We start from the raw sequence: 26,197 nt of genomic DNA, 5'->3' as shown, positions 1-26,197 counted from the left end.
TATAACAATGCTGCATCACAATGTCAAAGCTTAGAAACTTCTAGAAATAGGCTACCTAAATAATACACTTTGTATGTATGTATGTATTTATTTATGGCTGCATTGGGTCTTCATTGCTGCACGTGGGCTTTCTCCAGTTGCAGCAAGCAGGGGCTACTCTTCGTGGTGGTGTGCAGGCTTCTCACTGCAGAGCACGGGCTCTAGGCATGAGGGCTTCAGTAGTTGTGGCACGCAGGCTCAGGAGTTGTGGCTCTCAGGCTTTAGAGCACTGGCGCAGTAGTTGTGACAACATGGGCTTAGTTGCTCTGTGGCATGTGGGCTCGTCCCCTGCACTGGCAGGCGGATTCTTAACCACCGCACCACCAGGGAAGTCCCTACACTCAGCTTTTAGATCTAAACATTTCGTACTTAAAAACAGGATCTTGTTTAACAACCTTTATTTACTACTTGGTAATAATGAAGAAATAGTTTATGGCATGTTCTCTCCAAACTTAGTTTATTCTTGCTTCTGACATTAATTATGTGGCATAACAAGAAAAGGTGCAACTTAAGAGACAGACAGAAAATACTCCCTGAGAACTGGCATGCTGATTTGTGGTAGAGATAAGCACTTTACACATACATTATCTCATTTTAATGATAGTTTTATTAACTATGAACTATTTCCCCAATTCTACTGGCAAAGAAAACTGAGGCTCAGAGATCTCAGAGGAAAAAAAAAAAACCACACCAAAAAATTACAAGTTATAAAGGCAAATGTAACACTTGTCCTGCTGGTTAGTACATCTGGCTTGAGACAAATTACTGAAGCCCTCTGCAAACCTCAGTGTCCCCTTGTATAAGAATATTCACACTGTAAAGATGTATAGAGTGGCTACGCCTACTTAGGAAATGGTGGTTCCTACCTTTCTTTTACTGTGACTTTTTAAAAAACTTTATTGCCAAAATTAAGACGTGAAGCTCAATCCCAAGTCAGCCTGATGTACTATACTGAAAAGAGCACTGAGAAACCAGAGTCCAAACTTCTAGCCCTGACACATCAAATCACCACCAACAAGCCTCCTTCTTACTACTGTGTCTACCTCGCAGGTCTTCAGCTTCCTTTGTGTAAGTTCACGGAGACAGACTGGATGACCTTACCCTAAGGTCCCAGACTGCTCTCAGATTCTGTTTTCTTTCACTTTACCAAAGCCAAACCAAAACTTATTCACAGGAGCACCTGAAACTGAAGTGCATAACCTTCAGTTACTATTTCACCAGAATACTGCAGGTATCAACAAAGACTAATCTTAAGTACACACATTTTACAATCAACTCTTTAATATTTACCGTAGGTGTGTGCTTTTCCAAAGCCAGACCCCAGTTCTAAGTACTCACTCTAGAGAAAACGAAGATGTATGTCTTGATATTTATACTTATGACCTTCTGGAAATGCAGGTGGGGGAAGAGAGATTTGAACACAGAGATTAACATGAAATACTCATCTTCATGGGCATAAGGGTATCAGCCCCTCCCAACTCAGCTGCAGCACTCCTGGCTGAAGAGTCCCCCTACCAGCATTCTCAGTGTGTTGGCAGGACGCAGCTCCTTAAACCACGGTCCCCTGCTGTTCTGTGAGGCCAAGCTCAAAGGGGCAGAAAGGGATCTGAGTGGCGTGACACCCTCCCGGGAAGAGCCAGCAGACTACTGAGGAGCACTGGGGTGAAGTGGGCTCAGAAAGCTACTCAGAAACACGTCCTAAGCTATTCAAATCGCACTCTGCATTTAAACCTGGTCAGATGACACACACATAAAAAATAAAAGGGCAATTACAATTAACCCATGTAGCTCATATTAAGGTAGTAAGTATTATCCACAGAGTAGTTTCTCTAGAAACCATCTCCCCATCCCACACAGTAACTGTGGGAACTGCCACATGCTGGATTATGTGAGAAGGGCCCTGCCCTTGGGCACAGTGGGTTAGTGTGAGGATGGCCGCCTGACCCAAGGCTACTTATGCATCAGGGCCCCTTCCCCAGGCAAGTCTCAGACGAAGCACTAATATGAACAACAAGAGCTCTAAGTAGCTGCTTTCTGCTCCCCTTCTCCATGCGAAAATGAAGCCTACCAGGCAGGAGGGAGTCAAGATGAGAAAGCAGATCCCAATGGACTTGAAGTCGTGACTTTAGCTGTTCATGAAACACAGCCACATCCCTACCTCTGTGGCTAAGTTGTTTTGACTCTTTCTAGGATTTCATAAATCACCCCCCAAAATCTTGCAGATATATTCCTCTTCTTACCTATGCTAACTTAAGTTCTGTTTTTGTCAACTGTAACTAGGACTCGTGCAACACCAAAATTCTTTTCTGCACAGCCAGCTGTCTTCCTTTCAACATCCCTGTAAGGCAGACAGCCATATATTACTGGTCTTCTTCATTTTCTCACATGCATCTCACATTAGTCTTGAGAGGCAGACCAAATAATATAGCCAATTTTATAGATAAGAAAACTGAGGATCAGAAGGGGTAATCTGTTTACCAAAGAATGCTGGAGTCAGGACTCAAACCCAGAGCTTTAGGGTCCAGTGCTGTTGTCCCTCCACCAGGAATTCTCCCCAAACTAGACTTCCTTGACATACATGTGGGCTAAAAATAACTGAACTGATCTACCTAGAGTCACAGCAAAAGCAATGAAGCTAGAATTCAAACCCTGGTATTCCACCTCCCTGATATACTGCTTCTATTAGACAGAAGTAGAAAAGACAGCATTACACAGCAAGAGTAGAAGAAAGGGGAAGACTACCAGTCCCACAGGGCTGTTCATCTGAGACTAAACGAAGGGTCTCCTCTAAAGCAACGCAAAAACCCTGCAGAGCCTAGTTTTCTGGCCAGTACATAGTAACACTACTTAGGGCAACGGAGAGGAAGTCCACTAAGAGTGAGAACAGCTGAGGGTACCTTCTCTGATTACAACGGAACCATTAGTTCCATTCCCAGAACTGAGAAGCACTTCAGTCATGCAATCAAGGCAACAGAAAAGGGAAGGAACACATCATGGTCTCTTCTAATTAAAGCAGGGAAGTCACTCTGGAGACAGGTCACCTCTGGGAGCAGGCAGAAGCAGGTGGATGGGAGAGTAAAAAACACATGGGGTAATGTAACTTAGACCTCGTATTGTAATTCTTGGGTAGGATGATGGGTGTTCATTATGAAAAAAATCAATAAATACAAAAAAGGCTATGAATGGACCAAAGACAACAAGGTCATGAACTAAGAATTGGGAATAATTTATTTCTGTGTACCTGAAACCAATCTGAAAAAAAAAACAAAGAGACAGAGAAAATGTAATCACTAAGGCTTTCCCTAAGAGCACACTGGCACGGAAATGCTAGACTAGGGCTCTACTCCTGGCTTTGTCACATTACGTGAGCCCAGGCATGTAAATTAATAATGATTTCCATTTACATAACAGCTAAGTTACCTTCAACATCAATTTTCTCCATTTTCAAAAAAAGTACCACATACTTACTGTAAGAAAATTACTTTTTACATAATTATTCTGGTCAAAAATTGGAAAAAAACTAATATGAAACAACAGGGATTGGTCAAATAGATCTCTACAATGGAATGTTATTAGAAAAGGTGTGTGGAACCAGAATTTCACACACCACTGATGGCTGTATAAATTGGTACATCTCCTTTGAAGGGCAATTTCTTACTATCTACCAAAGTTACAGACGTATGCATATACATACCCCTTGACTCAGTAATACTCACGAAATTTAGCCTATAGGAGTATATATATAGACAGACATATATACAAGTTATACAAAGTCTTCTTTTTTAAAATCCTATCATTGTTTATAATATTACATAATAAATATATCCAACAATGAAAGACTGATTACATAAACCACGGTACCACATCCATACCACAAAGAGGCTATGAAGTGGTAAGGAAAGACACTGCAAAGTAAAAAGGGGATATGCAGACAGAATGGTATGATCAGTACACTAACTTCTGCATAAAAAAGCAGGAAGTGTATTTTTCTTTGGTTTTATTTTCACAAAATAAAACACTGAAAGGAATCATAAGAAACTAAGAAGAGTACGTACAAGTGTGGAGAGAGGGTGAGGAAAGATACCCAGAAATGGGCAAATGGAAACACAAGGATGGCAGGGAGACTGCCTGAAAACCTGTTTTTTTTAAAAATTGTAATTCTGGCCATAGGTTTTTTACTTATTTATTTATTTATTTTTTGTTAAATTTTCTTTATTTATTTTTGGCTGAGGTGGGTCTTTGTTGCTGCACGTGGGCTTTCTCTAGTTGCAGTGAGCGGGGGTTACTCTTCGTTGCAGTGCACAGACTTCTCACTGCAGTGGCTCCTCTTGTTGGAGAGCACAGGCTCTAGGTGCACGAGCTTCAGTAGGTGTGGCACATGGGCTCAGTAGTTGTGGCTCACGGGCTCTAGAGCATAGGCTCAGTAATTGTGGTACACGGGCTTAGCTGCTCCACGACATGTGGGATCTTCCCGGGCCAGGGCTTGAACCCATGTCTCCTGCATTGGCAGGCGGATTCTTAACCACTGCGCCATCAGGGAAGCCCTGGCCACAGGCTTTTTAAAAAGGGGTAATTAGAAAGCTTTTATCTTGCCAGAAAATACAAAAATTAAAACAGTACCACACCAACCAATGCAACAATATAAATGAATCTTATAGCATTATGTTGAGTGGACATAAAAGCATACAGGACGTAATTCCATTTATGTGAAGTTTAAGAATAGACAAAACTAATTGATATGATAGGAATAAGAGGAGTTACCAACCCCTAGGGGATACTGACTAAGAGGCATAAGGAAACCTTAGACACTGGAATGTATGATATCTTGATTTAGAGGCTGGTTACAAATGGGCTTATACGTGTAAAATTTCACCAAGCCATACAATTAAATTAGTGCATTTAATGTACTTTACTGTGTGTGTATAGATATACATTACACTTCAGTAAAAATTTTTAACAATATCAAAACTGTTTTTGAGAAATATTTAATGTGATAAAAAGCCTATATCATGTTAAATCAAAAAAGGTAGAATTTTACACTGATAAGGACTACAATCATACTTCTGAATTAGAATAAGAAGTAGGAAGAGGAGGAAAGGATTAAAGAAAATACACGAAAAAGGTAACTCAGAATGGCAGAATTTTCTTTATACTTCACAGTATTTTCAAAATTATTTAATTAAAATAATCATATTCTTTGAATTCAGAAAAAGTACCAATTAACCTGGGGTTTGAGGACATAATAGAAAAAATAAAGATCTACAACTTTAATTAAAAGAGCCTTTAAACATTTAAAATACAACAACGTTGGTACAAACTTAAGTGAGTGACTGACTACAAAGGACCAGGTTAACATCCAAACAGTGTGCAAACATGGCCTGTTTATTTTACAAAGTACAAGATATCCAGAAAGGGGAGGGAAAAAAAACCCTAAAAATCCCTAAGAAGGCAGAGAAACCATTGTGCCGGAGACTCAGAGACAGGAAATTAGAAAATTACACATTTTCTCACAGATAATACAAAAGGACTGAAATCTGCTTAAAACTCTTAAGGCTCAACTGTTGAGGTGCCTTTGCCCTGGGGGTTCTTATCTTAAAGATTTTAAAATTCAAGAAAGGCAGTACAATTTAATTATGAATGTCAGGATGTACCTACCCCAATGTGTAGGGAAGAAGTAAATTTAGTAGGTAATTGCTCCTTTAGTAAGTTTAGTAAGATACCACCCCCCGCACCCCCAAACAATCCACTATTAGCTGTATGGAGAGTATCTTGTCTTAGTTCTCCACAATTAGAATTCAAATTTTAATTCTCATTTAGCACAAGTAATTAATTCTAGATTCTCTTCCATTATTTCAAGTGGAGATAATTTTTACGATATTACTTTCTAATGACCAAAAGGAAGAAAAAACACTAATCCACTCCACTGCCAGGCACTTTATTTTATCTTGCTTTATTTTCTAATTTTTAAGTTTATTATTACTTTTTTTGCCGTGCCACGCAGCTTGCAGGATCTTAGTTCCCCGACCAGGGATTGAACCCAGGCCCCGGCAGCGAAAGTGCCAAGTTCTAACCACTGGACTGCCAGGGAATTCCCCCACTTTATTTATTTATCTTATTGGAGTATAGTTGATTTACAATGTTGTGTTACTTTCTGCTATACAGCAAAGTGATTCAGTTATACATATACATATAGCCACTCTTTTTTAGATTCTTTTCCCATACTCTACTCAATACCCTGTAATGCCAGGCACTTCGGATGCAGCATCAAACATTTCCACTTGCGCAGCTGTGTTATCGGAGTGAAATTCATTCGAGCAGAATACTGCGTAAGAGCAGAGAAACCTGAGGAACAGTCTGCATCTGGTTGTGGAAGTAAGTTGAGGCAAGAATGAAAATGTGGGATTGAGTTCAGCAAAGCAAACCTGGGCAGGTGAAGGCGGGAATGGAAGGCAAAGCACAATACCTGTGACTAAAACTGCCTCCCAATAGCTTATTTCCAATAGCCTTCCTTAGGCATTTGAGTTGGGGGAACAAAGGAAAAGGAAATGAGGAATTTTCAAGTAATTAAGTACCGCATAAAACATCAGTGTGCTCAAAATCCTATGTCTGCTATTCAACAGATGATTATTTAGTTTCATACGACAAAACACTTATTACTACAGAGAAACTATGATGTGTGAAACAACCTACAGGCTGGCTATCAAATTTCCAGGGATTCAGTGAGGAAGCATTATAAAAATAATGCCTCTTTAAAAGTTAAGCCTTTCTGGCTTTGTTGTCATCATCACCTCCATAAGTTATTATGGCTATCTTTTGTCAAATTATCCAAAGTACCCAGAACTTATTAAACCTTCATGACAGTAAAATCAGATGAGAAGCCGAAGTTCACTGGGACTCTAATATTACTGGCACTGGTCTCTCTTGAGTCAGTTTCTTAGGCTCTCAAAACCTTAAGTAAACAAATCCAACAGCCAGTGAAAACTGACACACCCAGAAACTCTCAGTGAAACCTTGACTTCACAGTTCACAATAGACTGTCCTATTCCCTCTACAGGTGGACTTGCCTGGAGCTAAAGGTCAAAAGAAAACAATCCCCAACACCTTCACATTTTACTGGGTTGGGGGAGGGGGATGAGGAAGAAAAAAACAACAAGCAGGCTTCAAGGAGAGGTCGGGAACACGGGCACACACATACCATACCTTCTGTTTCTCCTGACTGCTTCGTCTTAGTACCTTAACTAGAAAAATTTCATCTACATTCAAATTTCTTCAAACACCAGATGGAGGATGCTAGAGCTAGGAGCCTTCAAGATGATCAGTATCTTCACCCCCAACCTGACCAGCAGGACCCACCCTCAGCCCACTCCGCTCTGCTCCCACGGGCCAAAACCAACCTACCCCGGAACCAGGGTCCAGGATTCTCAACTAACCTTCATGGCAAGAAACCAATCTGCTCAAAGAAACCTATGAAGGCAGATTCTGAGGCTGCTCTCAACAACATCCTAACAGAGTATTTCTAACAAAGTTTGGAACACCCCTAAAAACAGGTTAGCTATCAGGAACATGCATTTGGGAGGTATTTTTGGTAAGAGGGACTTTCTGCACTTCAGCAAGTCGCATCATTTAGGAAGCCACCTACTGGTAGGATTAACAGTATATGAAAAAAAAAAAATTGCCCTAATCTCTCTCTGCTTTCACTTAAGTATTTCAATATGTCAATATCAGTACAGAATTAGTCCCTGTGATTCTCCAGGCTGTTCCACATGTGAAAAGTTTAAAGACCTGCCACCTGCTACCACCCCAAAAACACCGTTGCCAATCTTTTTTTTTTTTTTTTTGCGGTATGCGGGCCTCTCACTGCTGTGGCCTCTCCTGTTGCGGAGCACAGGCTCCAGATGCGCAGGCTCAGCGGCCATGGCTCACGGGCCTAGCCGCTCCGAGGCATGTGGGATCTTCCCGGACCGGGGCACGAACCCGTGTCCCCTGCATCGGCAGGCGGACTCTCAACCACTGCACCACCAGGGAAGCCCCCCTTGCCAATCTTGACCAAAGACCGTAAACATCCTGAGCACTGGTATTTACTTCCAAAACAATCAGCAGGATAATAAAAAGGAAGGGGAGAGGAGATGTTTTTGTTTTCCAAAGCCACGTTATTTCCTTCGTGGTTTCTTTAAAAGCCATTTCTTCTCAGTGCCTAGATCCACTTCTTAGAAATAGAAATCTGGCTTTTACTCGTAGTAAAACCATGTCCACTCATCCCACTTTCTTAACATTCGAAGTAAAATGTGAGGCCACAACTTTTGCAATATACAAAGACAATAATTCTACAAATTAAGTTTCACAAAGCAGAATAGGTTAAATTTAGAGACAAATCTGGGGGTCTAATAAAAAACTGGACATTTACTGACTTTCTTAAAACACTTACCCACTCTTCGACATTGGGGGGCTGCTCATCATAAATACGTTCCTTGTCCCACAAAATATTTGACTTGTCATACCGGTCCATCTTTCTTCGAGTTTTCACAGCAAAGAAAATTATTAAAGCAAAAGCCACAACAACCATAAACGCCAGCACAATGGCAATGGCCTAAAAAGAGATTAAAGATATTGACATATTTAGCTTTTAATTGCTTACTTTATCCCAACCCACACTCTACAAATACCTAAGGCCCTACTAAATATCTGTTGTTTAACTGCTATAAAACTGATACAAACGGTTACATTTTAGAAATATAAAACCTAGCCCAAGCTAGTTCAGCTAAGGCTAGCAACACACACACACCAACCTTGATTCACATACACACACACGCAACTTTGATTCAATCCTTGGAATGAACATGAATCCCTGTTTTAGAATTATAGAAAACTAGTTCCAAAGCCTGAGCACCAAGGGGCCATATTTCCATAAACAGATGAGAATACCCAATAAATTAACTCATCACTGGTATACTTCTAAAGGGCTGGAAAATGTTATTCTCAGAAGTAGTTTTATTATTTTTTTTAACATCTTTATTCGAGTATAATTGCTCTACAATGGTGTGTTAGCTTCTGCTTTATAACAAAGTGAATCAGTTACACATATACATATATCCCCATATCTATTCCCTCTTGCATCTCCCTCCCTCCCACCCTCCCTATCCCACCCCTCTAGGTGGTCACAAAGCACCGAGCTGTCAAAAGTAGTTTTAAATACCCAATCATGCTTATAGCCTTGTTCGTAACACATGTCTGGCACAACTTTTTACACTGAATGTAAATTTCAGTCTTACCATAAATTATGCAGATACACTCTAACCAAGCAATAAATTAGAGAGAACGGGCTAATGATCCTTTTAGTCTGTTAGGTTCCTGTTTTAGGTGTCTTTTGTGTGCTTACTAGAAGAGCCTGTGACAAGGAAACCCTACCCCTGACAGTTCTCCTAGTGTCTGACAGGTATGTTAAGTGGTACACTGGCATGGAGGCACTTGGGAGTTCAGACAGGTACCAGGGCTCTGGCCTGGATGTCTGCTAACGGGTAAGAGGAAGCTCTCTTTGCAGCTGTCTATGTAACAGTGGTATCCTTTTTCAAAGAATACAGGTTTCGGGTAGTCAGAGGACTAGGAGGGATGTCAGTGTGATAAGAAAGGAATACCAGCCCTCAGCCCTATTTACCACAGACACTCTGAATGTCGACAACAAAACTCTGAAACCTACATTTCAGTCTTCAAAATAAAGGTAGTTATTGGAGAAGGTCTAACCCCCAAAAGGTGACTCATTCTGGTAAAAGAATGAAAATTCCTGGGTCAGTGTAAGGAGAAAAAAAAAAGGAAAAAAGAATAGTAGGTTAGAAACATTTTCTTAATTAGGATGACTCCTGGTTACTGAAAGCAAGGTTCTCCACCCCACCTGCACATTTGAATCACCTGACAGCTTTTTGAAATACTGACTTACACAGTGAAAATTTGAAAACATTTTTATAAGAAATTAAAGAAGACCTAAGTAAATGAAAAGACACCCTATGTTCATGCATCAGAAGACTTATTGTAAAGATGACAATTCTTCTCCCAGCTAGGATTTTGAAGAATTGCATTGATCTACAAATTCAACGCAACCCTTCAAAATTCTAGCTGGCTTTTTTGCAGAAATTGACAAGCTGATCCTAACATTCATATGAAAATGCAAGAGACCTAGAATCTAGCCAAAAGAATCTTGAAAAAGAAGAGCAAAGTTGGAGGACCCCCCACTTCCCAATTTCAAAATTGATGACAAAGCTACAGCAATCAAGAAGTGTGGTACTAAATAGAACTACCATATGACCCAGCAATCCCACTACTGGGCATATACCCTGAGAAAACCATAATTCAAAAAGAGTCATGCACCAAAATGTTCATTGCAGCTCTATTTACAATAGCCCGGAGATGGAAACAACCTAAGTGCCCATCATCGGATGAATGGATAAAGAAGATGTGGCACATATATACAATGGAATATTACTCAGCCATAAAAAGAAAAGAAACTGAGCTATTTGTAATGAGGTGGATAGACCTAGAGTCTGTCATACAGAGTGAAGTCAGAAAGAGAAAAACAAATACCATATGCTAACATATATATATGGAATTTAAGAAGAAAAAAATGTCATGAAGAACCTAGGGGTAAGACAGGAATAAAGACACAAACCTACTAGAGAACGGACTTGAGGATATGGGGAGGGGGAAGGGTAAGCTGTGACAAAGCAAGAGAGAGGCATGGACATATATACACTACCAAACGTAAGGTAGATAGCTAGTGGGAAGCAGCCGCATAGCACAGGGAGATCAGGTCGGTGCTTTGTGACCACCTAGAGGGGTGGGATAGGGAGGGTGGGAGGGAGGGAGACGCAAGAGGGAAGAGATATGGGAACATGTGTATAACTGATTCACTTTGTTATAAAGCAGAAACTAACACACCATTGTAAAGCAATTATACCCCAATAAAGATGTTTAAAAAAAAAAAAGAAGTGTGGTACTGACCTAAGGACAGAAACACAAGTAATGGAAACAAATTGAGAGTCTAGAAATAAATCGTCACATTTATGGTCAATTCATTTTTGACCAGGTCATGAAAATAACTCAATGGAGAAATAGTCCTTTCAACAAATAATACTAAGACAACTGGATATCCACATGCAAGAAATGTTGGACCCCTTCCTTATAACATGCCCCAAATTAACTCAAAATGGATCATGGACCTAACTGTTAAAAGCTAAAATTATAAAACTCTTAGAAGAAAACATATAGGAGTAAATCTTTGTGACCTCGAATTAGGCAAAGTGTTTTTAGATACAACACCCTTTTAGGGTGCAAAAGCAATGAAGCAAAATTAAATGAGACCTCACCAAAATTAAAAAACTTTTGTGCAAAGAACATCATCCAGAAAGTGAAAAGAGAATGACAAAATGGAGAGAAAATACTTGCAAATCATATTATAAGGGACTTGTATCCAAATATATAAAATTTCTTACAAATTAATAAAAATCCAAATAGCCCAACTAAATAATGGGCAAAGATCCTGAATAACCATTTCTCCAAAGAAGATATACTAATAGCCAATAAGCAGAAGAAAATATCATTAGCTATCAAGGAAATGCAAATCAAAACCAAAATGAGGTACCACTTCACACCCATTAGCATGGTTAGACTCAAACAGACAAAAACAATGCTGGGGGATGTGGAGAAACTGGAATCCTCATACATTTCTGGCAAACGTACAATAACGCAACCTCTTTGTAGAACAATGTGACAGTTCCTCAAAAGGTTAAACGCAGAATCTCCCTAAGACCCATCAATTCTACCCCTAGGTATATACTGAACTCAAGAGACATTAAAACATAAGTTTCACAGAAAAATTCGTAACGGCCAAGGTGGAAATAGCCCAAATGTCTGTTAACTGGCCAATAAATAAAATGTGGTATAGCCCCACAATGGAACGGTATTCAGCAATAAAAAGGAATGAAGTACTGGTACATGTTCTAACACGGATGAACCTTAAAACATTAATGCTAAGTGAAAGAAGCCAATCATACAAAAACACATATTGTATGAGTCTGCTTATATGAGATATCCAGAATAGGCAAAACCACAGAACAGGATTAGTGGTTTCTCGATCTGGGGACGGTTAGTGAAGTGAGGAGTGACCGCTAATGAGGACGGGGGTTTTCCTGGGGTAGTGAAAATGTTCTAAGATCAACTGTGGTGATGGTTGCACAACTCTGTGAATATACTAAAAATACTGAATTGTATTTTAAATGGATGAATTGGATGGTATGTTAATCATATCTTAATAATGACACCCAGCCCTTCTCCCAGTTTCTGGTTTAAATAGAAGTGGGGCGTAGCATCAATATTTTTTTAAACATTCCCAAAGTGAATCTATTAAGCATCCCAAGAGGAGAGCCTCTGACCCAAGGCAAGAGGGGAGAAAAAAGAACAAAACTATCCCTACCTCCTGGGGATCCACCACACAGTAGTGATACAAATATTGATCCACATAGACTCCAGCAGCTGCAGGTGTATAAAACTGGTTGCAGAGGGCATATATTTGTGAACTGTAGAGAGACCCAGATGCCTGGGCAGTTGGGTTGACTCCCAATATATAGACAATTGTGGCAATAAACACCATAACGGCCAGGACAGCACTCACTATTATCACAGTCAAATAATATCTTCTTGTTCTAGATACTTCAGCTCTTATAACGCTGGTAACAAATATCACCAATGCAGCCATGAAACAAAAGGCAGCCATGGCCAGCAGGAATCCCTTTGCCGCTCTTGGATCTGTATAGCCTCCTCCATAGCCATAACCGTAGCCATAACCATAGCCATATCCACTTCCGTAGCTACCAAAGCCACTTCCTCCATAAGGGTAGCCAATGCCACCTCCCACTAAGGTTCCATAGCCTCTGTCCCAGGCAAGAGTGGAGGCAACACAGGCAAAAATGGCAATGCACATCACGATAATAAGCATAGACAGAATCCGAATCACTCCTGGAGGAGAGGTCCATTTGTAGAAGTGGAGAATTTCATCTTCCGGGTAGAAAGAATACGCTGGCTGAGAGAGCATTGGTCGAATGTGCATCTCTCCACCATATACGTCATTGCTTGGTGCATAATGATTGGGTTTGCTGAAAAGCACATGAAAATTTTAAGTTAGCCATTTTTAGTGGTGAGCAGAAAGAACAAATAAAGTACCTGGAATAATTTGAACAAACCACTGGCAAATAAAACTATGATTTGTACTGTTTCACTGTAATGGGGCAATCTGTATCCCCCCACACCCCTACCAAATTCAAATATCAAAATCCTGACCCCCATACTTACCCGGTGGCACAGTGGTTAAGAATCCACCTGCCAATGCAGGGGACACAGGTTCGAGCCCTGGTTCAGGAAGATCCCACATGCCGCGGAGCAACTAAGCCCGTGCGCCACAACTACTGAGCCTGCGCTCCAGAGCCCGCGTGCCCAGAGCCCACACACCACAACGAAGAGTAGCCCCCGCTTGCCGCGACTAGAGAAAGCCCACAAGCAGCAACAAAGACCCAACGCAGCCAAAAAATAAATAAATAAATAGATTTATTTTTTAAAAAAATCCTAACCCCCAATGCGATGGTATTAGGAGGTGGGGTCTCTGGGAAATAATTAGGTCATGAGGGTGGAGCCCTCATGAATGGGATCAGTGCCCTTATGAAAGAGGCCCCAGAGAGCCCTCTCACCCCTTCTACAATGTGAGGATACAAGAAGTCTGCAATCTGGAAGATGGCCTCCACTAGAACCGGGCCGTGTTGGCACCGTATCTTGGGCTTCCAGCCTCCAGATTGTGAGAAAATAGTTTCTGTTGTTTATAAGCTACCCAGTCTATGGTACTCTATTACAGTAGCCCCAACTGACTCAGACACCCATTGAACAGTAAACATATCTGTGCACGATGCGTCAAAATCACCTGGAGGGTTTGTTGGCCCTCATCCCCAGAGTTGCTGAGTCTGCAGGTCTGGGGTAGAACAAGTTTCTAGATGCTGCTGATGCTGCCGCAGTCTGGAAACCATACATTGAGAATGACTACTTCGTTTCTACGGAACAGAGGTTCTCAAATTTTGCGGCACATTAGAATCACCTGGGGATGTATAACATCCCCAGACGGAGCACTCCAGACCAGTTAAATCATAATCCCTGGGGACGGGACCCAGGGAGTTTAGAACAGTGGTATCAGCCCTTTTGCCTTTGTGACTGAAGACCGATTCCTTCAGACTTGACACTTACAGTGGCCTCCACTGGGTCACGTGTAAATCCTGGCAGCCTCGCTCTCTTACCTAAGAATGCACATTCATTCACTTATCATTTGGTGGCTATTTACTGGAGTTGCCAGGCTGACGCCTGCTGGGCTCTGTGCTAGGCACTGGGGATACAACAGTGAACAGGACAGCCTCAGTCCAGGCCCATCACAGAGTACAGTCTGTCAGGGCAGTAAGACATTAAACGAAGCACTACATGAACTACAGCCAGTTACAGCAAGAGCTACAAAGTAGATCAATTACCAATGAGTGCTCATCAGAATGGTGGCTAATCAGATCTGATGGCTAATCAGATCAGAATCTCCTTTATAAAAATACCTTGCAAACTCCAGTAATTTAATGATAAACACACAGCTTGTAACAGACACACTGATGCGTGGACACACTGAATCTAAAACCTGTGGGCCCTGGCGAGGCAAAATTCAATTCCTAAACCAACTAAAGCCCTTTTGTTTTTGTCATTATTTCTATAGACCGCCTTCCTCACTCCAAAGGAGACGTCTTACTACTGGGTGCCACTAACCATAGGAATTAGAATTACCTGAGTACCGTAAATGAGAATGAAAAGGAAATGGAGAAACTGGAGAGAACAATGAAAATGTCAAGAAAGAAAACTCGGTAAAACATTCTACTTAGATACTTGGGCTGTTTCCATTTGGGGCTGTCATGAACAGCGTAGCTCTGACACAGTCTCCAACATACATCCTGGTACACACAGGCAGTTTTTTTTAGGGTATATATCCAGGAGTAGAATTTCTGGGTCAAATTTTTTTTTAAATTTTCAGCTCTACTAGACAATGTCAAACTGTTTTCCAAAGTGACGGATTCACTTATACTCCCATGAACAGTGCAATGTTCGCAGAAACATTGCTTATGATAACCCCAAGCTGCAGTGCCTACAGTGCCATGGGTAACTGTGATAGAGCCTCACAATGGAATGCTACGGAGCTGTGCTATTATGACAGCCGCTAGCCACACAGATGGACGGAGCACTTGAAATGCGGCCAGTCCCAACTGAGATGTGCTGTGAAGCGTAAAACACAAAGTGCTCATAGTATGAGGGAAGAATGTAACATCAGCAGGAGAGAACCCTAGTATTGACTACGACTTTGAGTGATAATGATGTGTCAATGTAGGTTCCTCAATTGTAACAAATGCACCACTCTGGTGGGGATGTTGATAATGGGGAAGCTATGCATGTGTGGGCAGGGGACCTACAGGAAATCTCTGTATGTGCCTCTCAATTGTGCTGTGAACCTAGAACTGCTCTAAAAAATAAAGACTGCTAAAAAAAGAATATAAACTATCTTGTAAACCAATGTTTATGTCAATCACATGTTGAAATGATAACATTTTGGATATATTGAGCTAAGTGAAATATATTATTAAAATTAATTTCTTTTATTTTTAATATGGTTACAAGAAAACATGAAACTACATATATGGCTCGCACTATATTTCTTTAGCACTGCTCTGAAGCAAAAAAAAATGAACTACAAATTCATGTAGATAAATCTTACAAGTTGAAAGAAACAAAGCAGAAAAGAATACATACAGCATATTATGTTCATACAAAGTTTAAGAACAAGTAAAACTAAACCATATTGTTCAGGATGTACAAAGTGGGAAAATAATAGAGAAAAGCAAGTGATGTCCACACGTCAGAACAGTGGCAAGTGATGTCCACATGTCAGAACAGTGGTTTCTACAGGAAGGAGAGGACACAGGCAAAGATTGGGGTGCTCTATTTCTTGACTGAGATGATTATTTTGCTTAGTATTTATTCATCATTTTATATGCATGTTCTGTGCCCTTTTCTATATGTATATTTCACCACTGTTTACAAAAATAAGTATGAGGTTAATGGAGCACTACTCAGTTACTATATTCTCCAGCATATCTCATTGCCATAAACAGCTGCGTCCCTACCACATTCAGGTATCGGTCAGGAGGCTATGTAATAGAAGCATATCCTCTTACTACAGTTATCAGAGTTAACGCTACAAACTACTTAAAGGAGGAAACCCCTATCAATGTTTGACAGAAAATTTAAAACTTAAGAATTCATTGTTAAATCTCCAAATGGCTAAAGACACCAAGAACCCTCAACTTTGTTTCTTGTTTTAATATAATTAAGGAATCACTTAAAATTAACCATGTGGAAAACATTATTGTTAAGTGAAAGAAGTCAGTCACAAAAGACCAAACATTGTATGATTCCATTTCTATGAAATATCCAGAATGGACAAATCTAGAAACAAAGTGGACTGGTGGTTGCCTAGTACTGGGGGGAAATGGGGAATGACCACTAATGGATAGAGGTGTTTTTTTGGGAAGGGGATGATGAAAATATTCTAAAACTGATCGTGGTAATGGTTGCACAACTCTGTGAATACACCCAAATCAATGAACTGCCCATTCTAAATGGGTGAATTGTAAGGTATGTGAATTATATCTCAATAAAGGTGTTATTTGAAAAACTGACAATCTATTGCCAACAGTCACCTAAGTAAGGTATTAATATGGAAGCTTCATACCACTGGTGAAAAACAAAAAGGGGGCTTCCCTGGTGGCGCAGTGGTTGAGAGTCCACCTGCCGATGCAGGGGACATGGGTTCGTGCCCCACTCTGGGAAGATCCCACATGCCGCAGAGTGGCCGGGCCCGTGAGCCATGGCCGCTGAGCCTTTGCGTCTGGAGCCTGTGCTCCGCAACGGGAGAGGCCACAACAGTGAGAGGCCCACGTACCCCACACACACACACACACACACACACACACCACACACACACACACACACACCACACACACACACACACACACACACACACACACACACACACACACACACACAAATCAAGTGATAATAGCTCCCACTGCAGAAAAAAACTGTCATCCTGGAAGTTATAGGTAAGAGGGAAACTCACTCTTCACCACATACCCTTTGGTTCAATTTGATTTTACAAATCAACCAAACACATAACAGTTTTATTTTATTCTATTCTATTCTATTCTACTGTTTTATTTTATAGCAAACACATAACAGATGAAAGTTTCAACTACACCTTTTTTTTTTAAACATGTAATAGACTTTAAAAAAAAAGAAAAGGGGAATTCCCTGGTGGTCCAGTGGTTAGGACTCCATGCTCTCACTGCAGAAGGCCTGGGTTCAATCCCTGGTCAGGGAACTCAAATCCTACAAGCTGCGAGTCTCGGTCAAAGAAAAAGACTTACGTATTTACTTACAATTCATCAGGTCTGTAAGGAGGTGGACTTTCAAAAGGTCTGGATGACATGGCTGATGTCAGTGGTCACCTGATCTTCAGGATGAGCAATGCCCCGCAGCTCCCAAGATAAGCCAATCTAAGCAACATAAGTAGGGCAATGACATTACTGCTGAGCTCATAGTCTCCTTGCATCACTAAGAAAACTAATGATATCGATCTCAAGTAACCTCTCACTCCTTGGTTATTTCTCTTGTCCTTTCCACTGTCATTTTTACACATTGGACCATTAATTCTTTGAGCACAAGAAATCATTGAGCGTAGGACTCATTTGGCCTGGTAGTCCTCAGGGCACCTAGCATCATGCTCTGCACATCACTGCCATATGAATATTGTTGAAACTTGAAATTTAAAGTTGCGATAATGAAAATTTCACAAAGGTTTTTACAGCATAGGCAAAAGTGGTATTTTTTAAAATAGTCACTTCAAAGAACACAATTATAGATGTATAAAAGATAAAATTTCTTAAATACATTTCTTCTGTCTCATATTACTTTTCCAAGTTCATATAAAATGAGAATGCATATGGAAGGGCACACATAGCTGTGTCCAGCATATACCAGCCCTTCAATGTTAACTAAAGCATAATCTGGTTTAAAAGTATGCTTTTATCATTAAAAAGGGTTACAAAAAGCATCTGTAAATAGTACGATTATGGACATTTTCCCCTTATCTCCTTTTCCAAGTCTTCAAAATGGAATGTAATTTTCAAAAAAGGAAAAACATCAAACACACACTGTAGTAAAGAGTCCTCTTCACTAAGAGAAAAGCGGAATAATTTTCTTCTAAGATTCCTCAGAACAAAAATCCCTGAACATCTGAGAGGCAATTTCACTCAATCAACAAGTATTTATTAAATGCCTACGCTGTACCATAGGAGCCTGTGGAAGTTAAGTATGAGACCAAGTTCTCCCGAAGGTCACGCACAAAGAAAACAACATCTACGACAGGCATTATTTAAGGGCTGAACTACACCATTAAGTGCAGTTTGGAGATAACAGGGAAGACTTAGCAAGAAAGAGCCAGAAGCTTGGGGGTGGATGGTGGGAAGGACATGAGAAAGATCTATAACCTGAGTATATTAAAGTGTCTAATATTTTTTCCTTTTCAAATAAGGGTTGTGTAATCATACATTACTAGGTTTGCAACAGTAAATCAATTCAAACCCTTTAAACTTTGTTCTTTCAAATCAACAGCAACTACCCTCCACATCCTTAAGAATAGTCAATTACAAATTTCTCAAAGAAAATTTGTGCCAAAGAGGGGGATAATCCTGACCTCTGGACTGGGATAAATAGGTAAGATAATGTATTAAAGAAGATGAGCAAAAAGCATTTACAGCAAGGTGATTACTCTGAAGGTGAGAAATTTCAGTGTTTAGGCACTTAGGTATATTGTATCCATTTTCAAATACTGGTGGCAGGATAAATCATTTTAAATACGTAAAGCTCAATTTTTAAAAACGAATAGTATAATTTCTCAGAATAAAATATTGTATCTAGGTGAAACCTCAAAGATGGAAATATATTAAATGTTAGTAATGCCAACACAACTAGAATAATTTTCCAAACACAGTGAGGAAAGACAACTTCTCTTCATTCTTTTATTTCTAAAAACTGCTTTATTGAAGTATAACATACAGAAAAGTGCACAAATCTAAGTGTATACAGCCCTGTAACTAGCACCCAAACACACATACAGACGAGCGATTTAGGCCAAAATATTACAGTGCTATGAAAGAGTAAAGTCCAGATTAAGTGTCTTCTTAACTGATGTTCAGAAAAAGAGCATTAAGGAAAACTGAATCTAAACACTATTCAATATGGAACCCTATTTCTGAAGCTGAATGTCAAATACTGACACACTGACCTCAGAGGAATCTTACTTCTTCTATAACTAGGTCTCACTCATTCAAAACTATGCCAAAAATTCCAGGCTCAACGGTAGTTCCTAAAAATCCTAAATTAATCCAGACTCAGGCTGAGGTTTTGTTTTGTCGAAAATCCAGCCAACAAAATCCCTTTCCAAACGTCTATTTCCTGGAGTTTGTCATGTCTCCCCTAAGAGCAGAGATTTTAAATTGTGAAGCAAATAATTTCAGAAAATTAATTAAGAACAAGCCAGGACTTCCCTGGTAGTCCAGAGGGTAAGACTCCGCACTCCCAAAGCAGGGGGCCTGGGTTCAACCCCTGGTCGGGAAACTAGATCCCACACGCATGCCACAACTAAAAAAAAAAAAAAAAAAAGATCCCATATGCGGCAACTAAGACCTGGAGCAGCCTAAATAAATAAATAAAAATAAATCTTAAAAAAAAAAAAGAACAAGTCATGCCAAATCAACTTCATTTTCTTTTTTGAGAAGGTTACCAGACTGGTAGATGAGGGGAATACAGAGAGAATCCTGAGAATTCTGGACACGTCCTTGTGTAACAGAGTGTGGGTAGGCAGATTCCTACGGGGCTGAATAATGGAAGTTAATTAGGATGAATGAATGAACCATTTATGTCCACCTGGAGGGAGGTATCAAGTCGTGACCACAGACAAAATGGACAAGTGTATCCAGATTTGCAGCTGACAAGACACTGGAAAGGACAGGTAACCTACTGGCTACAAGTACATCGACACTGATCAAGGTCTCTGTAAGGCTAAAATGATGGGCTAAAACAAACCTAGTTAAAAACTCACAATCTGAGGGGACAAATTCTTCTCTTCTGTGAGCATCGCTACCCTCCTGTGCCAAAGAGGGGGATAATCCTGACCTCTGGACTGGGATAAATAGGTAAGATAATGTATTAAAGAAGATGAGCAAAAAGCATTTACAGCAAGGTGATTATTCTGAAGGTGAGAAATTTCAGTGTTTAGGCACTTAGGTATATTGTATCCATTTTCAAATACTGGTGGCAGGATAAATGATTTTAAATATGTAAAATTCAATTTTTAAAAACTAATAGTATAAGTACTAGATAACGGAAATCTGGCTTAATAACTGTTCATTTTTATAAGTGTATTTCCTTGATCAGAATTTCAACAAAAGTTAACAAGCTATCCCAAACTTATCCAGTATTTACAGAGTTAGTGCTTAGATCTAGGAATGATACAGTTATTAAAAAGAAACAAATCTATAAAAAAATAATAAAATAAAAAAAAAAAAGAAACAAACCCCTGCAGAACCGTGAAATCTGAACATCATGTTCCAACTAGATGCCTCTCCAGGAGGTAGACTTAGATTGTTAAAGATCTAGAAAAACCATGTTCTAGGACAAATGACTGGAAAAACAGGAAATGTTTGGCCTGGATAACTCAACATTAGAAGGACCACTATGGGGCTTCTCTGGTGGCGCAGTGGTTGAGAGTCCGCCTGCCGATGCAGGGGACACGGCTTCGTGTCCCGGTCCAGGAGGATCCCACATGCCACGGAGTGGCTAGGCCCGTGAGCCATGGCCGCTGAGCCTGCGTGCCCGGAGCCTGTGCTCCACAACGGGAGAGGCCACAACAGTGACAGGCCTGCGTACCGAAAAAAAAAAAAAAAAAAAGACCACTATGGCAGTCTTCAAATAGCTATAGAGCTGTCTTTGTAGTCCTAGAAATGGTTCCTTTAAAAAAATAAAAACACTGCAGAGGGTCAGATCTCATCTCAGTGTTAGGAAGTCTCTCCACACACCCTCCTAAAATAACAAATAACAATCTGACCTCATGCCATTTATGCCAAGCTTGTTTGGTATTTGCAGGGGGTGGGGAGAAGTGGACTGAAGGACTTCTAAGGTATCTTTCAAGGCAGCCTGTGACTGGGTTTTAAGGTAAGGCAATAGGAAAGAGAGGACCAAGAACGCTGCCCAATGCCCAGCACGGCAACATTAACAATATCTGGTCAATAAGTATATGCTGAATGAAGGAAAAAATTAGAAGTGAAAGGCCACAGGATCTGGCTGAAGGGGCTCACTGGTCACCTTCACAGAACCTTCGCAGAAACTGTGTCGTAAGAATGATAGGGACATAAGTCAAACAGCTGACTCAGGGTCAGGGCCAAAAGGGAAGCAGTTGACCCTTACTGAATATGTTAAGTTGATGTTAAAGTATAAAAAGTTCTCTCTTTGAAAATATTTACTGGACAAAAAAATCTTAGAAAACTAAGTTAAGATAAAAAAGGAAAGCCTGGGACTTCGTGGTGGCACAGTGTATGAGACTTCACACTCCCAATGCAGGGGGCCCGGGTTCGATCCCTGGTCAGGGAACTAGATCCCACATGTGTGCAGCAACTAAGAATTTGCATGCCGCAACTAAGGAGTCCGTGTGACGCAGCTGAGAAGCCTGCTGTCTGCAACTAAGACCCGACGCAACCAAATAAAAATAAATAAATAAATATTTTTTAAAAAGGAAAGTCTGAAAATGCTATGCTTCAAAAGTATTCTTTAAAGCAAACTGTCGGGCTTCCCTGGTGAAGCAGTGGCTGAGAATCTACCTGCCAATGCAGGGGACACGGGTTCGAGCCCTGGTCTGGGAAGATCCCACATGCCGCAGAGCAACTGGGCACGTGAGCCACAATTACTGAGCCTGTGCATCTGGAGCCTGTGCTCCGCAATAAGAGAGGCGGTGATAGTGAGAGGCCCGCGCACCGCGATGAAGAGTGGCCCCCCCTTGCCACAGCTAGAGAAAGCCCTCACACAGAAACAAAGACCCAACACAGCCATAAATAAATAAATAAAGCAAACTGTCAACAAGTAAAAATAAACACTATTATATTTAAGGGCCGTCTGTTCCTTTTTGATCACATGCCTTTCATTAATTTGCTTTTAAGAAGTTGTTTATGTTTATATTAAATGATTCTATTTAGATTTTGAAATTAGGCAGATTTTGAAATGGACTAGCTCTGAGTCAGAAACCACATTTTAAATTAGCTCTCCAGATGATTTTTAACCACGCCATATATTTTGAGAATCATTGCCTAGAATAAAGGCATCAATCCAAGGAGGGCCTTGATCTTGAGGGTTTCCTGTTTAGAACGCCCAGATCTTTACATGGCAGGAACCTCCCGATCAGGTCGCAGCTCAAATGTCACCTCCTCAGAGATGTCCTCCCGGTTACTCATTCCATCCACCAAACCAATTTATTTTCAGAGCAAATTTCCCTTCTAATTCTTTCTTTCTTTCTTTCTTTTAAACTGCTACCATCTCCACCCCAAAAGGAATACCAGCTTCCCAAGCACTTAAATGTCTGTCTTGATCATCACTCTTATTCCTGATCCCTAGATCCAGTCCCTGATACAAAGGGATGCTCAATCAATATTTGATTTATAAAATCAACAGCCCAAATTAGAGTTGGGATTTCAATCCAGCAGTGAATACCTTGAAGCTCTTCACGTAACTAACACCCAGGAAATACAATCCTTCAAGTTAAGTTCAACAAAAGTAGTTAAGTGCTTACAGTGTGAGGGAAAGGGAGAAAAAAGGGTCAGACTCACAACTGTACAGGCATCACCTGGGAACTTATTAGAAAGGCAGAATTCCAGGCTCCACCTTTGACCTATGAATCAGAATCTGTATTTTAATAAGATCCCCAGATGATTCATACCACATTCAAGACTGGAAAGCCTGAAGGTACAGAACAGCTGCAACCCTGGAGGCAGATTTTGTGGAAAGGTGTAACAATGGTCTTTTTACTCCAATAGTTCCATAAATAGTAATGTGGATGAAAAAAGCCCACTAAAATTCTAATCAAGTAAGCCTTGAAATGCAACTAAAGAAAACTTCCCTCTGGGAGGTTCCTGGGAAGGTGAAAGACATACCAGTTACTTTATGTGGTTGAAAGCAATCTTCTATCATTTTGAAAGGGCAATAACTACAGCATTATCTTTAGAAGAAAACAGGAAGAGTTTTACCTTTACATCAAGCAAGATGGGGAACACTTATATGAGGCCATAAGGACTAGTCAAAGGTAGAGAATTCCAGAAAAACTCCCCAAATCTGGTTCTCACGCTGGACTGTGGCTTTAATGATATACCTTTCCTGATTAGCTGAAGTAGTTTTCAAGCCAGCCCATTTGTAACATGTTTCCCCTACCCGGTGTTTACTCGCTTTTAAAATGGAGTTTTAATAAGATCTAGCTTTTAGAAATGCTGGGGTGATTACATGATATAAAGCACAACAGGCTTTTAGCACAGTGCCTTACACATAGGAGGCAATGCTCATCGTTTCCCTGAATTGCCTGGAAGTTGTGGAAATCTCGCTCTCCTCCCCGCCATACTCTAACAAAGAAGGTGCCTAATAATCAAATAAATGCAGAACTACAAAAAAAAAAAAGGCTGCTGCTTTGTCCGAGGAGTTATCAATTACTGTGGCGCCACCTTTTAAAATGTCTATTTTAAAACACCAGGAAGAGAAAATAAAGATTCAATACGTACAGTGCAAAAGGAAACACTGCTACACTAGGGAATACACAGTTTGAGAAATCCACCTCTGTCTGGAAAGAACCAGTTTTCAATCACAAAAAACACAAGTGCCTTAATGGGAAGGGATTCTCTTTTCCTGGGATCCCAATAATACACCTGTTGTGCGTGAGGGCCACACACTAACCTGGAATGCTGCCTCCTCCCCGCCCTGAGTCATTTCCCAGGTGGGTAGGTTGCCCGGCCAGCCCCAGGGCCGGCCCGAGGATGCCGTGCCTCTCCTCCGGCTCAGCTGCTTCACCTGGGACACGAGGGGCTTGGGCTTGCTCTCCCAGCCGTAAGGTGCAGAGGCCATTTTGGCCCCTCATCCCACCTGCCCCGCACACTTCCTCCAACGCAGGCAACATGTCGGCTGCGCGCGGGGCCTGCCCTTCCCGGGGTCTCAAGACCCGGCGGCCTGGCCGAGAGCAGGTCCCGGCGGCCGTGCGCCCCCGCAGCGCCCAGGAGCACCCCGGACGGTGCGCGCCCGCGCTGGCCGAGCAGGGACTGCCCCGAGGCAGGTCCGCCTGTCTGGCGGCGGCCTTTAGGTCACGGGTGAGAATCCCATGCGTGAGCGGCTTCCCTCGAAGTACAGCTTCATTCGAAATTAAATCCCCGCCCCCCAGCATAAATCGACGCGGGCTCACACAGCTCCCACCAAGGGGGTTGAAAACAGCCGATCGGCCCACCCCAGGTCTCCAGGAATACTGCATTGATTAAACCCGGCCACCCCCTCTCCTCCAGGGACACCCAAAGCGAGTGGGATGGGGGCGGAGAACAGCAGGCTCCCCTCGGAGTCCGAGCCGCCCCGCCCCGGCCAGCGAGCTGCCCCCTTGCTCCAGCTTTCAAGCTCAGGGCCCTCTCCCCGAGGACCTCCCAGAACCGCAGCCCGGAGAGCTGGGCGCAGGATTCTAGTTGTTCACCAACCTCCCGCCGGCCCCCAGGAAAGCGAGAAGTTGCCCACGCCGCCTAGACACTGGTGGCTTTAAGCGTTTCCGCCGAAGGAGCTGACGGGCGGCTCCAAGCGGCCCCTCGCCCCTGGGAGGCAGCCTCCAAGTTCGCCCGGCGCGGCTCTCTCCGCCGCCCCGTGCCTCTCCGGTTCCTGCGAGTCCCAGCCCAGGAGCGAAACCGCCACCGAAACCAGCGCTGGGCGTCCTCCCCCTGCGCCTTCCCTACAAGACCGGGGGGCCTTGGTCCCCCCGTGCGACCCAGGCGCCGTGCCCAGCTCTCACCTCCTCACTGCAGCCGGGCCCAACCCACCAAGGACGGCGGGAGCCCAGGAGCGCGCTCACCTGGAGGGCGCACCTGACGACGTGCAGACCGCCAGCTCTCAGCCGGGACTCCGCAGGGGACCCAGCCCTCCTCCTCTACCTCCTCCTCCTCCCCACCCCCACCCACCCCGCCGTCCTGCCCCCGGGCATGCGCACCAACCCCGGGCCCGGGGGCGGGAGGTTCGTGGCCACGCGCCGGCGAGCCGCGCCGGCGAGCCCCACCTGCTGCACCCGGCTCGGGCTCCTCGGCGATCTGGCTAGTTCTCCCCGGAGTCCCGCCGCCTCCGCCAGAGGACGGAGAAGCGGAGAGGTGGACGCTAGCGAGAAGGCGTGGTGTGGCGGCCTCCTCCGTCAGTGACCCATTCACCTGAAACTCGGATGGGAGAGGGAAGGGAGCGGTGTAGAAGGAGGCGGGAGGAACCGGCCTTTCCCCGCACACCCTTGCTGCTCCCGGCCTTAAAGGAACAGCGCGGCGTTTCTGCCCGGGTGGGCAGGGACGGAGACCAGAGGGGTGGCGTGGGGTAGAGGCTTGGGCTCCCCGAGGGTGGAGGGTGGTCCTGGACCACTCTAGGGAGCGCTCGGAGATCCGCGGGCTTCGGGTAGAACTGCGGAGTGTTTGGCGTGTGAGGTCTGGAGGGGACCGTTCCTCCTGACGAGTGTTCAAGGGTGCTCAAAACTTTGGCAGGAAAAGCACGACCTGACACAAAACTTTCCTGCTCCAAAAATTTGGTTAAAGTTTTGTTGGAAAGAAGCATCTAGATGTGGGAGATTTTCAAAACTCATGCGTAAATTTAGGAACTGTTTCTGAATCTCTGGATCCAGAAAAAGACCATTACTCGGTGGTTCAGTGAAGGTGACGTATTGCAGATACTGGGGTCGGTA

The 26,197-nt window shown here is 42.4% G+C and overlaps 1 protein-coding gene across 4 annotated transcripts in view; it reads right to left on the bottom strand.

Moving 5' to 3' along the window:
• The window catches only part of OCLN (occludin), a 47,744-nt gene extending 22,036 nt beyond the window's left edge, over window positions 1-25,708 (bottom strand). Inside the window, exons 1-4 of one of the 4 annotated variants that reach the window (XM_067730917.1) lie at window positions 25,538-25,708; window positions 17,586-17,702; window positions 12,500-13,178; window positions 8,465-8,626 (exon numbers count right to left, since the gene is read on the bottom strand). In XM_067730917.1, the coding sequence (XP_067587018.1) occupies window positions 8,465-8,626; window positions 12,500-13,178; window positions 17,586-17,635 (891 nt within the window). In that variant the 5' untranslated portion in view covers window positions 17,636-17,702; window positions 25,538-25,708. Of the gene's footprint in view, window positions 1-8,464; window positions 8,627-12,499; window positions 13,179-17,585; window positions 17,703-25,276; window positions 25,413-25,537 lie in introns of those variants that run through there. The other 3 variants (XM_067730915.1, XM_067730916.1, XM_067730919.1) reach the window with 3 other exon arrangements.
• Between the last annotated feature and the right edge of the window lie 489 nt (window positions 25,709-26,197).

Source organism: Pseudorca crassidens, chromosome 3, assembly GCF_039906515.1.
Source record: "Pseudorca crassidens isolate mPseCra1 chromosome 3, mPseCra1.hap1, whole genome shotgun sequence".
Classification (NCBI taxonomy): domain Eukaryota; kingdom Metazoa; phylum Chordata; class Mammalia; order Artiodactyla; family Delphinidae; genus Pseudorca; species Pseudorca crassidens.
The sequence above is the reverse complement of the archived record's forward strand: the minus strand, read 5'-3'. Positions and strand labels throughout refer to the sequence as shown.